The sequence below is a fragment of the Ranitomeya imitator genome, chromosome 7 (genome assembly GCF_032444005.1).
Source record: "Ranitomeya imitator isolate aRanImi1 chromosome 7, aRanImi1.pri, whole genome shotgun sequence".
NCBI lineage: Eukaryota > Metazoa > Chordata > Amphibia > Anura > Dendrobatidae > Ranitomeya > Ranitomeya imitator.
This window is the reverse complement of record NC_091288.1, coordinates 86,651,457-86,665,039: the sequence shown is the minus strand read 5'-3', so window position 1 is coordinate 86,665,039 and position 13,583 is coordinate 86,651,457. Positions and strand designations below refer to the sequence as shown.

The 13,583-nt window shown below is 41.7% G+C and overlaps 1 protein-coding gene across 1 annotated transcript in view; it reads right to left on the bottom strand.

The window, feature by feature from the left end:
• Positions 1-13,583, bottom strand: part of BMPR2 (bone morphogenetic protein receptor type 2) — a 239,167-nt gene that overhangs the window by 120,723 nt on the left and 104,861 nt on the right. The window contains exon 2 of the mRNA XM_069733577.1: positions 6,145-6,318. Coding sequence (XP_069589678.1) covers positions 6,145-6,318 — 174 coding nt within the window. The remainder of the gene's footprint in view (positions 1-6,144; positions 6,319-13,583) is intronic.

Genomic DNA, 13,583 nt, shown 5'->3' with positions numbered 1-13,583 from the left:
CTTACCTTCCTTGTAGAAATCTGTTTTAGGCCGGGGTCACACTTGCGTGTGCAATGCGAGAAACTCGCACGAGTCTCTCGCAATAATTCCTGCCACTGCCGCCGGCACTCGGGACCGGAGTGTTCAGCTGCATGTATTTCTATGCAGCCGCACGCTCCAGTCCCAAGTGCCAGGTATTGAGGCGAAAGACTCGCGTGAGTTTCTCGCATTGCACACGCAAGTGTGACCCCGGCCTTACTGTTCTAGTTTGGGTACAAAATCATGATGGCACGTTCTATAAATCTGGGAGCTCTACTGGATAGACTCCAATACAGGTGCTACTAATGGGAACATCGCTTTACTTAAAGTACTAATCCAGCCATTTTTTTTCTTTATTTCTCCATCTGTTAGTAATCAGTAATTTATATGCAATTTATGCATTAAAATACTTACAATTACATTCGTCTGCCATTATCAGTGCTGCTCCTCTCCCTCTCCAGCATCATGTGACCTCAGCTCTTTTTTGCCGACTCACACAGAAGATCGTTACTTCCTTTCCTAATGTAAGTCTATTAGATCCTTGATCTGAGTCTCAAAGGCTTACATTTAGGCCACGTAACTTTCACACATTCAGTATTTGGTCAGTATTTTACATCAGTCTTTGTAAGGCTAGGTTCATATTGCGTTAGTGCACTCTGTTTAGCGCATACGCCAACGGACTGCGTTAACGCAATGTCCAAAAAGGGATCGCGTTTAGCAATTGCTCTAGCGCAGATGCCCAATCTGCGCTAGTCAGAACGGACCCAAAAACGCTGCAGACAGCATTCAAGGTCCGTCACAAAATAACGGAACATCGCTAACGCATGCCAAAAATGTCATGCGTTAGGGATGCGTTACATACATTGCGGTCAATGGGTGCGCTAACGGATCCGTTACATTGCATTAGTGGCGCTATGTAACGGATTCCGTTAGCGGATACCCACTAACGCAATGTGAACCTAGCCTAAGCCAAAACCAGGAGTGGGTGACAAATACAAAAGTGGTGATATGTTTCTTGCCCTGTCCTTGATTGCTTCATACCTTTCCGACCACACATTTAGCATTTCCCACTCCCAGACTACCTCCTCATCCCACCCTCTCTTTGTTGGAGTCCCTCAAGGCTCTGTCCTGGGGCCCCTACATTTTTCCATCTACACCCTTGGCCTAGGACAACTCAAAGTCCCATGGCTTACAGTACCACCTGTATGCGGACGACACTCAGATCAGGGAGTCACAAAAACATTGAACTTTAGGAAGGCAAAGTTTGAACAGCTTAGAGATGCCCTTAATCTGGTAGACTGGGACAATATCCTCAGAAATGAGAATACAGATAATAAATGGGAAATGTTTAAGAACATCCTAAATAGGCAGTGTAAGCGGTTTATACCTTGTGGGAATAAAAGGACTAGAAATAGGAAAAACCCAATGTGGCTAAACAAAGAAGTAAGACAGGCAATTAACAGTAAAAAGAAAGCATTTGCACTACTAAAGCAGGATGGCACCATTGAAGCTCTAAAAAACTATAGGGAGAAAAATACTTTATCTAAAAAACTAATTAAAGCTGCCAAAAAGGAAACAGAGAAGCACATTGCTAAGGAGAGTAAAACTAATCCCAAACTGTTCTTCAACTATATCAATAGTAAAAGAATAAAAACTGAAAATGTAGGCCCCTTAAAAAATAGTGAGGAAAGAATGGTTGTAGATGACGAGGAAAAAGCTAACATATTAAACACCTTCTTCTCCACGGTATTCACGGTGGAAAATGAAATGCTAGGTGAAATCCCAAGAAACAATGAAAACCCTATATTAAGGGTCACCAATCTAACCCAAGAAGAGGTGCGAAACCGGCTAAATAAGATTAAAATAGATAAATCTCCGGGTCCGGATGGCATACACCCACGAGTACTAAGAGAACTAAGTAATGTAATAGATAAACCATTATTTCTTATTTTTAGTGACTCTATAGCGACAGGGTCTGTTCCGCAGGACTGGCGCATAGCAAATGTGGTGCCAATATTCAAAAAGGGCTCTAAAAGTGAACCTGGAAATTATAGGCCAGTAAGTCTAACCTCTATTGTTGGTAAAATATTTGAAGGGTTTCTGAGGGATGTTATTCTGGATTATCTCAATGAGAATAACTGTTTAACTCCATATCAGCATGGGTTTATGAGAAATCGCTCCTGTCAAACCAATCTAATCAGTTTTTATGAAGAGGTAAGCTATAGACTGGACCACGGTGAGTCATTGGACGTGGTATATCTCGATTTTTCCAAAGCGTTTGATACCGTGCCGCACAAGAGGTTGGTACACAAAATGAGAATGCTTGGTCTGGGGGAAAATGTGTGTAAATGGGTTAGTAACTGGCTTAGTGATAGAAAGCAGAGGGTGGTTATAAATGGTATAGTCTCTAACTGGGTCGCTGTGACCAGTGGGGTACCGCAGGGGTCAGTATTGGGACCTGTTCTCTTCAACATATTCATTAATGATCTGGTAGAAGGTTTACACAGTAAAATATCGATATTTGCAGATGATACAAAACTATGTAAAGCAGTTAATACAAGAGAAGATAGTATTCTGCTACAGATGGATCTGGATAAGTTGGAAACTTGGGCTGAAAGGTGGCAGATGAGGTTTAACAATGATAAATGTAAGGTTATACACATGGGAAGAGGGAATCAATATCACCATTACACACTGAACGGGAAACCACTGGGTAAATCTGACAGGGAGAAGGACTTGGGGATCCTAGTTAATGATAAACTTACCTGGAGCAGCCAGTGCCAGGCAGCAGCTGCCAAGGCAAACAGGATCATGGGGTGCATTAAAAGAGGTCTGGATACACATGATGAGAGCATTATACTGCCTCTGTACAAATCCCTAGTTAGACCGCACATGGAGTACTGTGTCCAGTTTTGGGCACCGGTGCTCAGGAAGGATATAATGGAACTAGAGAGAGTACAAAGGAGGGCAACAAAATTAATAAAGGGGATGGGAGAACTACAATACCCAGATAGATTAGCGAAATTAGGATTATTTAGTCTAGAAAAAAGACGACTGAGGGGCGATCTAATAACCATGTATAAGTATATAAGGGGACAATACAAATATCTCGCTGAGGATCTGTTTATACCAAGGAAGGTGACTGGCACAAGGGGGCATTCTTTGCGTCTGGAGGAGAGAAGGTTTTTCCACCAACATAGAAGAGGATTCTTTACTGTTAGGGCAGTGAGAATCTGGAATTGCTTGCCTGAGGAGGTGGTGATGGCGAACTCAGTCGAGGGGTTCAAGAGAGGCCTGGATGTCTTCCTGGAGCAGAACAATATTGTATCATACAATTATTAGGTTCTGTAGAAGGACGTAGATCTGGGTATTTATTATGATGGAATATAGGCTGAACTGGATGGACAAATGTCTTTTTTCGGCCTTACTAACTATGTTACTATGTTACTATGTTACCTGTCTGGCCCAGATGTTACCTCTCTGCTGTCCATAATCCAAGAGTGTCTATCAGACATATCCTGCTTCTTCACCTCTTGCTTCCTAAAACTCAATGTAGACAAAACCGAACTCATCATCTTTCCTCCATCTCACATATCTCCCCTACTCAACCTATCTATTATGGTAAACGGCCTTACGCTCTCTCCCGCTGCCTCGGAGTAACTCTCGACTCTGCCCTGTCCTTCAAACCGCACGTCCAAACTCTTGCCGCCTCCAACTCAAAACTATTTCCAGAATCTGTCCCTTCCTCAGCCCTCAATCTACTAAAACTCTTGTGCATGCCCTCATCATCTCCCGCCTTGATTACTGCAACACCCTCCTCTGTGACCTCCCCGCTAACTCTCTTGCACCACTCCAGTCTGTCCTCAACTCTGCTGCCAGACTAATCCACCTCTCTCCTCACTACTCCCCTGTTTCTCCCCTCCGCAAATCCCTCCACTGGCTCCCAATTCCCCAACGAATTCAGTTCAAACTACTAACACTGACCTACAAAGCCATCCATAACCTGTCCCCTCCCTATATCTCTGAACTAATCTCCCAATATCTTCCCTCACGGAATCTTTGATCCTCCCAAGACCTTCTACTCTCCTCCACACTTATTCGTTCCTCACACAACCCCCTCCATGATTTCTCCCGAATATCCCCATCCTCTGGAATTCCACGCCTAAACACATCCGATTATTCACCACCCTTGGATCCTTCAGACATAACCTGAAAACCCATCTCTTCAGGAAAGCTTACAGCCTGCAATAATCATTCTGCTGTCTCACCACCACCAGAGCTGCCGCCTCACCACCACCAGAGCTGCTGCACCCCGACCTTCTGTATCTTCCCCATTATCTCATAGAATGCATGTCCGCAAGGACAGAGTCCTCTTCCCTCTGTACCAGTCTGTCATCGTAAATTTTCTTACTGTAAACGATATCTATAACTTTGTATGTAACTCCTTCTCATGTACAGCACCATGGAATTAATTGTGCTATATAAATAAATGATATTATTATTATTAAGACTTTTCCTCTGATTGTTCCACTCCTGGTTTTGGTTTACAGATACTGATGTAAAATACTGACCACACACTGAATGTGTGTCCGTGGCCTTAGAACGTGACTTCTGGTCCACACAGAAATGTTCTGTGAGCCGGCAGGTCACAAATGCGGTTAAATGATGCAGGAGAGGACTGGAGCAGAACTGGAAATGGCAGAAGACAGCAACTGGTATGTAATTCAATGCATACACTGAACATACAGTATTAAGATCTCATTGATGGGGAATTTAAAAAAAATGCTTCAGGGGTACTTTAATATGAGAATAATATACTTTCTGATGTTATGCTCAAATATGTAATCTATTAATTAATAGTGATGAGCGCAAGTACTCGTTATTCAAGGTTGCTCGGGTATGCACCGAGTATTGCGACTGTTCTATAGTGACATGTTCGACTCCCCGCACCGCATGTTTCACGGCTGTTAGACAGACACAATTATGTGACAAACACAGGCAATCCCCGCACGTTTTGTGGCTATCTAATAGCCTGTGATATAATGATCCTTGTTCGCCTTCTCCTGTGTTTTAATTTGTCATTTTGTGTTTTTATTGTGTAGCTAATTATTGCTAATAAAAATAATTTTTCAGATGCAGTTTTGGTTATTATGTTCTCTTCATCTCTCTGTTATTTAGTCTCTGTGTAAGGCTACTTTCACACTTCCGTCTTTTCAGATCCATTGCAATGTGTAGTTTTGGGAAAAAAAACGGATCCTGCAAATGTGCCCACATGATCCGTTTTTTCCCCATAGACTTGTATTAGCGACGGATCGCGACGGATGGCCACTCGTCGCATCTGTTGTGTTTTGGCGGACCGTCGTCTGGAAAAAACGTTCAATTTAACGTTTTTTGTCTGCGTCGGAAAAAAGTACAGCGACGGATACTGCGGCGTCCGTCGTTGGCTAGAATGGAAGCCTATGGGTGCAGGATCCGTTGCTGTCCGTCAAATGATGGAATCCAGCAATAGATTCCTTTTTTTACACTGAGCATGCCTGGAAGGATTTCTATTCCTTTAATTTAAAACCCATTTTTCCTGCAGCTGCTGCATCGATGGGTCTGTCAAAAAGCAGAATCAAGTGCATCCATTTTTTTACAATCTGAACAGGATCCGTATTTTCAACACTGACGGATTGTGACTCATTCTAAAAGACGGAAGTGTGAAAGTAGACTTACACTTCTTTCAACTTTGTCTTGTACCGGTTTATAGAAAACTTATTTGTTTTATACTTGAAGTATTTTTTTTGAAAATTGAAATTTTCTTTCTTTTTTTTTAAATGAATGAAATAAGCCTTACCAATGTAATATAAAATGTAATAAAAAATGAAATTGTTAACAGGACAAGTTTGTTTAGCTTGGTAACAAAATGTGGAAACTTGAAACAAATCACTTAGGTTCTGAGGTTTTGCTGATGTTGTTTATTCATTTTCTTTGCATCTAACAATATGGTATAAATGATATACTTTATATATAGAATGGCAGGCATTAGAATGATGCTAATAATAAAATATAATGCATGCAAATCGGTAGTTATGAATAATGCTTTATGTATTTAGTTGTACTTTAATGATTTTCCCTTTTTCTTGCCTTGTGTGACGAGACTGATTTCACCATCTTTTGTTTTTCCCCATAATCCAAAGCAGGTACTGCCCTTGGCGCATTCCACCGTGCCATTCTCTGGGGATATCTGGCTTTCACTGGCCCCGTGGTCCATGTGGTTAGGGTCTTTGTAGGCACACAAACGCTCTTCATTCTGAGCAGCTGAAAGAGAAGAGCCAGAAGAAAGGTTAATTCACCATTCATCCTGATAAAATGTAAGGGTGTTGACACAATTATATAGACGAGCTGAACAGAAGTCTTTCATTCACAAGAAAACCAACACGATCATATACTGTAGCTGTGCGCGTCCTTGTATACTGTCAGCGGCAGTCACGTGGGCAGCCACATTCATCAAAAGAGAACTAGTAGTAGATCAATAAATGTAAGAGAGGTTGCTCACTGTTTGGTGGGATATTAAATCTGGATGTTTTCAGAAAACCAACATTATATTATTACAATTATGTAATGTTTAATTATTATCAAGAGAATAAAAGGGGTTATCTGGGACTTTGGGGTTTGATTTCCTATGGGGCTAAGACGTTACCGGCAAGTAGTTGATAACTACCTGCATGTTATACAGTGCAGACATCGGTCCCTGGTCAGGCGGCTAGTCTCCTGCTTCCTTTTGACCTCACATCTTCAGAGCAGCTCTTTCTCTGCCACTCTGCTGTGTTGACGAGGCATCAGTGCCAACGTCATGCTGATTGATGATCGACTCTCCGCAGTTTGGCAGCGGGAACTGGCTGTCAATCACTATGACATCAGCAGTGACGCTCCGTCCACAGAGCGGAAGAGACGGAGCTGGTCTGTTGACGCTGTAGCGTTCCGTGACAGCTCTGAGCTGGAAGATATGGTTGCTGGGCAGGTAGTTAGCAACAATCTGCAGGTAACTTTTTAGCCGCACAGGGAAAAAAAAACAAAGTACGGTACATTGATAAAACCACTTATGGCCTACCTATGAGTTTCTATGAACCCTAACTGACAGCGCACAGAAGAATAGTCAGCTTTCTCATTGAGAATAAAATACAAGGAAATAATACATTTAATTATTTAAGTCGATAAAAATATAAATGGTTATAATGAACATATTTTATACTTGAGCCTTTAAATAAAAGTAATCCATAGTCATGCACCGTGCTGTGCGCATGAAGTCACATGATGACATTTCACTCTCAATGACAGATGTCTTAGGAATACTCAGCTGTTAATACTAGCGTGACAGGTCAGCACTGGAGCAAGGAAAAACGGGCGACAGAGGTCTTATCAAATCAGAGGTTTATTCTGAACCATATTTTACCTTGATCTGACTTACATACATTACACAGATGCTGTTTATTGTATGGAATAAACGTGCATGTTTATTAACACGCCATATTTTTGACAATGACTAATTTACAATTGGTATCCTAAGTCTTCACAGTGGCTTTGCCTGTAACACAGGTCGGGTGGGCAAAGATTGCTATATAATGTTGCTACTTCACAGCATATTGCAAGCAAATTGGGTCACCTTGCCATCTGCATGGCTGGAACCCATTGGATTTTTGGCAACTTGCTTTTTGCAGTAGCTTGCACGTTGCGATGAGTGCAGCTGCAGCCTACTGGATCAGACATTTACTATAGCACTTCTTCCTTCGACAGCCAAGCTCCACTTTCTGGCCAAATAGCCAATAATGATTTCCCTAACTCAGTCCTGTATAGAATTTCCATGCCCTATTGAGGAGAATGTGCGACTCGGCAGGGCCTCCCAACAAGTCCAAAAACAGCACCAGAGAGATCCTTCTAAAAATCTAAGCTTTATTCCAAAATATTTAAAGGGACTCTGTCACCTGAATTTGGCGGGACTGGTTTTGGGTCATATGGGCGGAGTTTTCGGGTGTTTGATTCACCCTTTCCTTACCCGCTGGCTGCATGCTGGCCGTAATATTGGATTGAAGTTCATTCTCTGTCCTCCATAGTACACGCCTGCACAAGGCAAGATTACTTTGCGCAGGCGTGTACTATGGAGGACAGAGAATGAACTTCAATCCAATATTGCAGCCAGCATGCAGCCAGCGGGTAAGGAAAGGGTGAATCAAACACCCGAAAACTCCGCCCATATGACCCAAAACCAGTCCCGCCAAATTCAGGTGACAGAGTCCCTTTAAAACATCTCAGCAGTGAGAAGACGAAAATAGAGCAACCATTTGGCCGAAACGTTGCTCTATTTTGTCTCTTCACTGCTCTGATGTTTTAAATATTTTGGAATAAAGATTGGATTTTTATAATGATTTCCCCAACTACCAGCCGAACAGGAACAGTGTAGACCAAACTAGCTAAAATACAAAATGTAACATTTTTTCCTTGCAAAGTTTACGCAGCAATGATACATTACTGCATAAATACACAAGATGTACTGAACAGAACAGACGAAATCAGGCAAAAGTTCAAGTCAACAAAAGGCACAACCCTCCGTAGTGTTTTAGGGAAGCCGAGATTGTGCCACATTTCAGTACGAGTTAGCATATTTGGCATTAGTCTCTTTCTTTACATATTTTCTATATGAAAGAAAAAAAATCTATTTTTAGATCTTGCCAAACATAACTTCCCCAAAATACTAAATTAAGACAGATATATTTAGAGTTTGACTGCTATGTCTAATTCTCTGCCAACGGATTTTTCTTTTATTTCATTAATATTTTGTTGTTTTTTTTCCGTTTATATTAATATATTCATTATTTAATATTGTTACTATAAAGTAACCTAGAAACAACCATATTTCCTTTCGATATCACCACCATGTGAATACATGTGGAAAATGCATGGACATTTGTACTTTTCACTTGTAGATACTAGATCGACTTATGATTATGTACAAACTCTTTTTGGGGGGGCAGTCAAAAATAATGCACTATCTAGTGGAAACCACTATAAGAAACAGTCTTTCTTTGGGGTATGTGCACACGGCTTCTTTGGGGTGCCGGACATGCCTGCGGAGGTTTTCCTAGGCCAACACGCTTACAACAAAAGCCAGTGGTTTTTATCCAAAGCGGCTTTGTTGGTGGTTTTGCCATAGTTATTGCTTGGCTCCTCCAATGGCGTGGTTTTTTGGACAGTACGAAGAATGAACATGCTACTCCTTCTAACCATTTCCAGGTCCCCGAACCCTTAAGTGGAGAAAAGAAGTAACAAAAGACTGAACATGTGCACAGTAAAGCTGTTTTCTGGTTGCTGTGTGTTATGTTCATGTTTTGTGGTGGGCTGGCTGTTTTTTTATGCTGGTTCCAGGTGCATACCATACACATACCCTAGGGAGGTTGGTTTTTAAGGAGTTTTTTTTTTGTTTCTTTAAGTATTTTTGCTTTTTTTTTCTGAAGCTTTATTTTTATGCAGCCTTTTGATTGGGCACTGCCTGGTTTTCCATCAGGAAACATTTCAAAGAAGTGACATACAGTTTCTATTCTCCCACCAGAAGGTTTTAAAAGCCTGAAGTGGGAAAAAAAAAAAGATTTAAAAGACTGAACATAAGACCAGCAAATAGAAATCAATAGGAACAAGCTTTCGGGGGTGTTTTGAGTGATTTTTCTAGTGTCTTTCGAGCAGACCCATTCGAAAAAACTCCTCAATAAAAATCCATGTGCACATACCCTTATTTTTCATCCTGTCCAAAGTGCAATACTCATTGTTATTAATATTTGAAAAGATGAGCATGGATGTCATTGAGAAATATTGGCTTTTATTGATAAGCATTTCACGGAATATACAATACCATTAAAATATCTTCCTACCTTGTCTTTTACTGGAATAAAACAATAGAAAGTAGCTGCCAGATTTCCCAAGAGACCTTGGCTGAATCTCGCTCTGCAGACTCATTACTAGAACATTTGTAGACCTTTTCATACTGAAGATAAACCTGTGCACTGCAGCAGTAAAGTCCTGAATGATATCATACTTTGTAACATGAAGAACTCCTTACAATATATTTTTTTGCTTTTAAGTTTTTAAATATCCAAGTAAGATTGAATGAAAGGCAGCACGCACCAGTTTCCTTAGTGATGAAATGAAGTCGTTTATTTAGATAATCCGGACAATCATCAAGCAGTAGTGCGGCGTGCAGGAAGAGACATACGGGGGAACACATGGACGACGGCCATTTTGAGCTTGAATAGCGCTTCTACTGGTCCAATAGTGCTTGGATCCATAGTGATTGGACCCGTAAAAGCACTATTCGAGCACGAAACGGCCATCGTCCACCTGTTCCCCCGTACGTCTCTCCCGGCATGCCGCACTACTGCTTGATGACTGTCCGGATGTTCTAAATAAAGGACTTCATTTCATCACTAAGGAAACTGGTGAGTGCTGCCTTTCATTCAATCTTACTTGGATATATACTGTATTGTTGGCCATTGCACCAACAATAAGAAATAAGTTTCCGCAGCAACTGAGCCTGCATTTACTAGACTGATGTAATACTGTGACATCTCACTAGCAGGTGATCAAATAAGTTCAATGATCTCCACCGTGGTGCTTTGATAAAACCTATTTTTTTTATTATGATTAAAATACACCCAAAACATGTCTGCAAATGGAGGGTCTGGTTTGGCTTCTTTTCCTAAATCACGAGGCAAGGCTCATTAAAGGGTCAATATTGACTTTTAGGGTCACTACACCCAATCTGCGGCATTAGAATTCAAGTCCTCTTCATCTCTGAAGTGGCCATTTACATATTATAGGATGTATCATTTGGTGTTTTTACTCACTTTGGGACTCTGGGTCCACACCGAGAAATTTCCACAGAATTTCCAAATCTGTAATAAGTTTTTGGTTCCACTATTTCAATAATAATTTACTTACATTCTAATTATACGTTCTTCTGCATAGTTTCCCATGTGTTTTTTTTTATTTTGGCTTTCTTGTTGATGGTGATATTATATTATCTGCCTTTATGGTCATCAGGGACATATTTGGTCTGACTGTCTAAAGACCACCCACAATGGTGTGGTAAAAGGAAATATCATTCATCTAAAGGCTGATGTTAAAAATGTAAAATTGCACGCAGAGATGAGGATACAAACAGGAACAGTATTATATCATATATTCACAAAAAATGCTCATAAATGTTAAACCCATCCACCTAAAGGGCACGGCACCACTGTATAACATGATATCTCACTAGCAGGTGATCAAATAAGTTCAATGATCACCACCATGGTGCTTTGATAAAACCAATTTTTTATTATTAGTCAAGATTAAAATACAGAGTATACGTTATAAGAAGGGTACATAGTCAGCTTCCTGAACTGACTGAGCGCCGGCCGTAAAGCACAGCGGTGATGTCACCGCTGTGCTCTGCTTTACGGCCGGCCGGCACTGACAGTCAGTGCAGGGAAGCTGACGCCAGGGGACGCGACAGACACCGGAATGTAAGTATGTAGTGTTTGTTTTTTTTAACTTTTACAATGGTAACCAGGGTAAACATCGGGTTACTAAGCGCGGCCCTGCGCTTAGTAACCCAATATTTACCCTGGTTACCAGTGAAGACATCGCTGGATCGGCGTCACACACGCCGATCTAGCGATGACAGCGGGTGATCAGCGACCAAAAAAAAAAGTCCTGATCATTCCCAGCGACCAACGATCTCCCAGCAGGGGCCTGATCGTTGGTCGCTGTCACGCATAACGATTTCGTTAACTAGATCGTTGCTACGTCACAAAAAGCAACGATATCGTTAACGAAATTGTTATGTGTGAAGGTACAGTGCCTACAAGTAGTATTCAACCCCCTGCAGATTTAGCAGGTTTACACATTTGGAATTAACTTGGCATTGTGACATTTGGACTGTAGATCAGCCTGGAAGTGTGAAATGCACTGCAGCAAAAAAGAATGTTATTTCTCTGTTTATTTTTTTTTTAAATTGTGAAAAGTCTTTTCAGAGGGTCATTTATTATTCAACCCCTCAACCCACCAGAATTCTGTTTGGTTCCCCTAAAGTATTAAGAAGTAGTTCAGGCACAAAGAACAATGAGCTTCACATGTTTGGATTAATTATCTCTTTTTCCAGCCTTTTCTGACTATTTAAGACCCTCCCCAAACTTGTGAACAGCACTCATACATGGTCAACATGGGAAAGACAAAGGAGCATTCCAAGGCCATCAGAGACAAGATCGTGGAGGGTCACAAGGCTGGCAAGGGGTACAAAACCCTTTCCAAGGAGTTGGGCCTACCTGTCTCCACTGTTGAGAGCATCATCCGGAAGTGGAAGGCTTATGGAACTACTGTTAGCCTTCCACGGCCTGGACAGCCTTTGAAAGTTTCCTCCCGTGCCGAGGCCAGGCTTGTCCGAAGAGTCAAGGCTAACCCAAGGACAACAAGGAAGGAGCTCCGGGAAGATCTCATGGCAGTGGGGACATTGGTTTCAGTCAATACCATAAGTAACGTACTCCACCGCAATGGTCTCCGTTCCAGACGAGCCCGTAAGGTACCTTTACTTTCAAAGCGTCATGTCAAGGCTCGTCTACAGTTTGCTCATGATCACTTGGAGGACTCTGAGACTGACTGGTTCAAGGTTCTCTGGTCTGATGAGACCAAGATCGAGATCTTTGGTGCCAACCACACATGTGACGTTTGGAGACTGGATGGCACTGCATACGACCCCAAGAATACCATCCCTACAGTCAAGCATGGTGGTGGCAGCATCATGCTGTGGGGCTGTTTCTCAGCCAAGGGGCCTGGCCATCTGGTCCGCATCCATGGGAAGATGGATAGCACGGCCTACCTGGAGATTTTGGCCAAGAACCTCCGCTCCTCCATCAAGGATCTTAAGATGGGTCGTCATTTCATCTTCCAACAAGACAACGACCCAAAGCACACAGCCAAGAAAACCAAAGCCTGGTTCAAGAGGCAAAAAATCAAGGTGTTGCAGTGGCCTAGTCAGTCTCCTGACCTTAACCCAATTGAAAACTTGTGGGAGGAGCTCAAGATTAAAGTCCACATGAGACACCCAAAGAACCTAGATAACTTGGAGAAGATCTGCATGGAGGAGTGGGCCAAGATAACTCCAGAGACCTGTGCCGGCCTGATCAGGTCTTATAAAAGACAATTATTAGCTGTAATTGCAAACAAAGGTTATTCCACAAAATATTAAACCTAGGGGTTGAATAATAATTGACCCACACTTTTATGTTTAAAATTTATAAAAATTTAACTGAGCAACAAAACTTTTTGGTTTGTAAGATTTATGCATCTGTTAATAAATCCTGCTCTTGTTTGAAGTTTGAAGGCTCTAACTTATTTGCATCTTATTAAACCTGCTAAATCTGCAGGGGGTTGAATACTACTTGTAGGCACTGTACCTTAAGGATAAGAAGCCAAACCAGACACTCCATTGGCGACACATGTTTAGGGGGGATTCACAAAGCAAGAAATTGGATTTGGCTGTGAGAAAGTCCCCG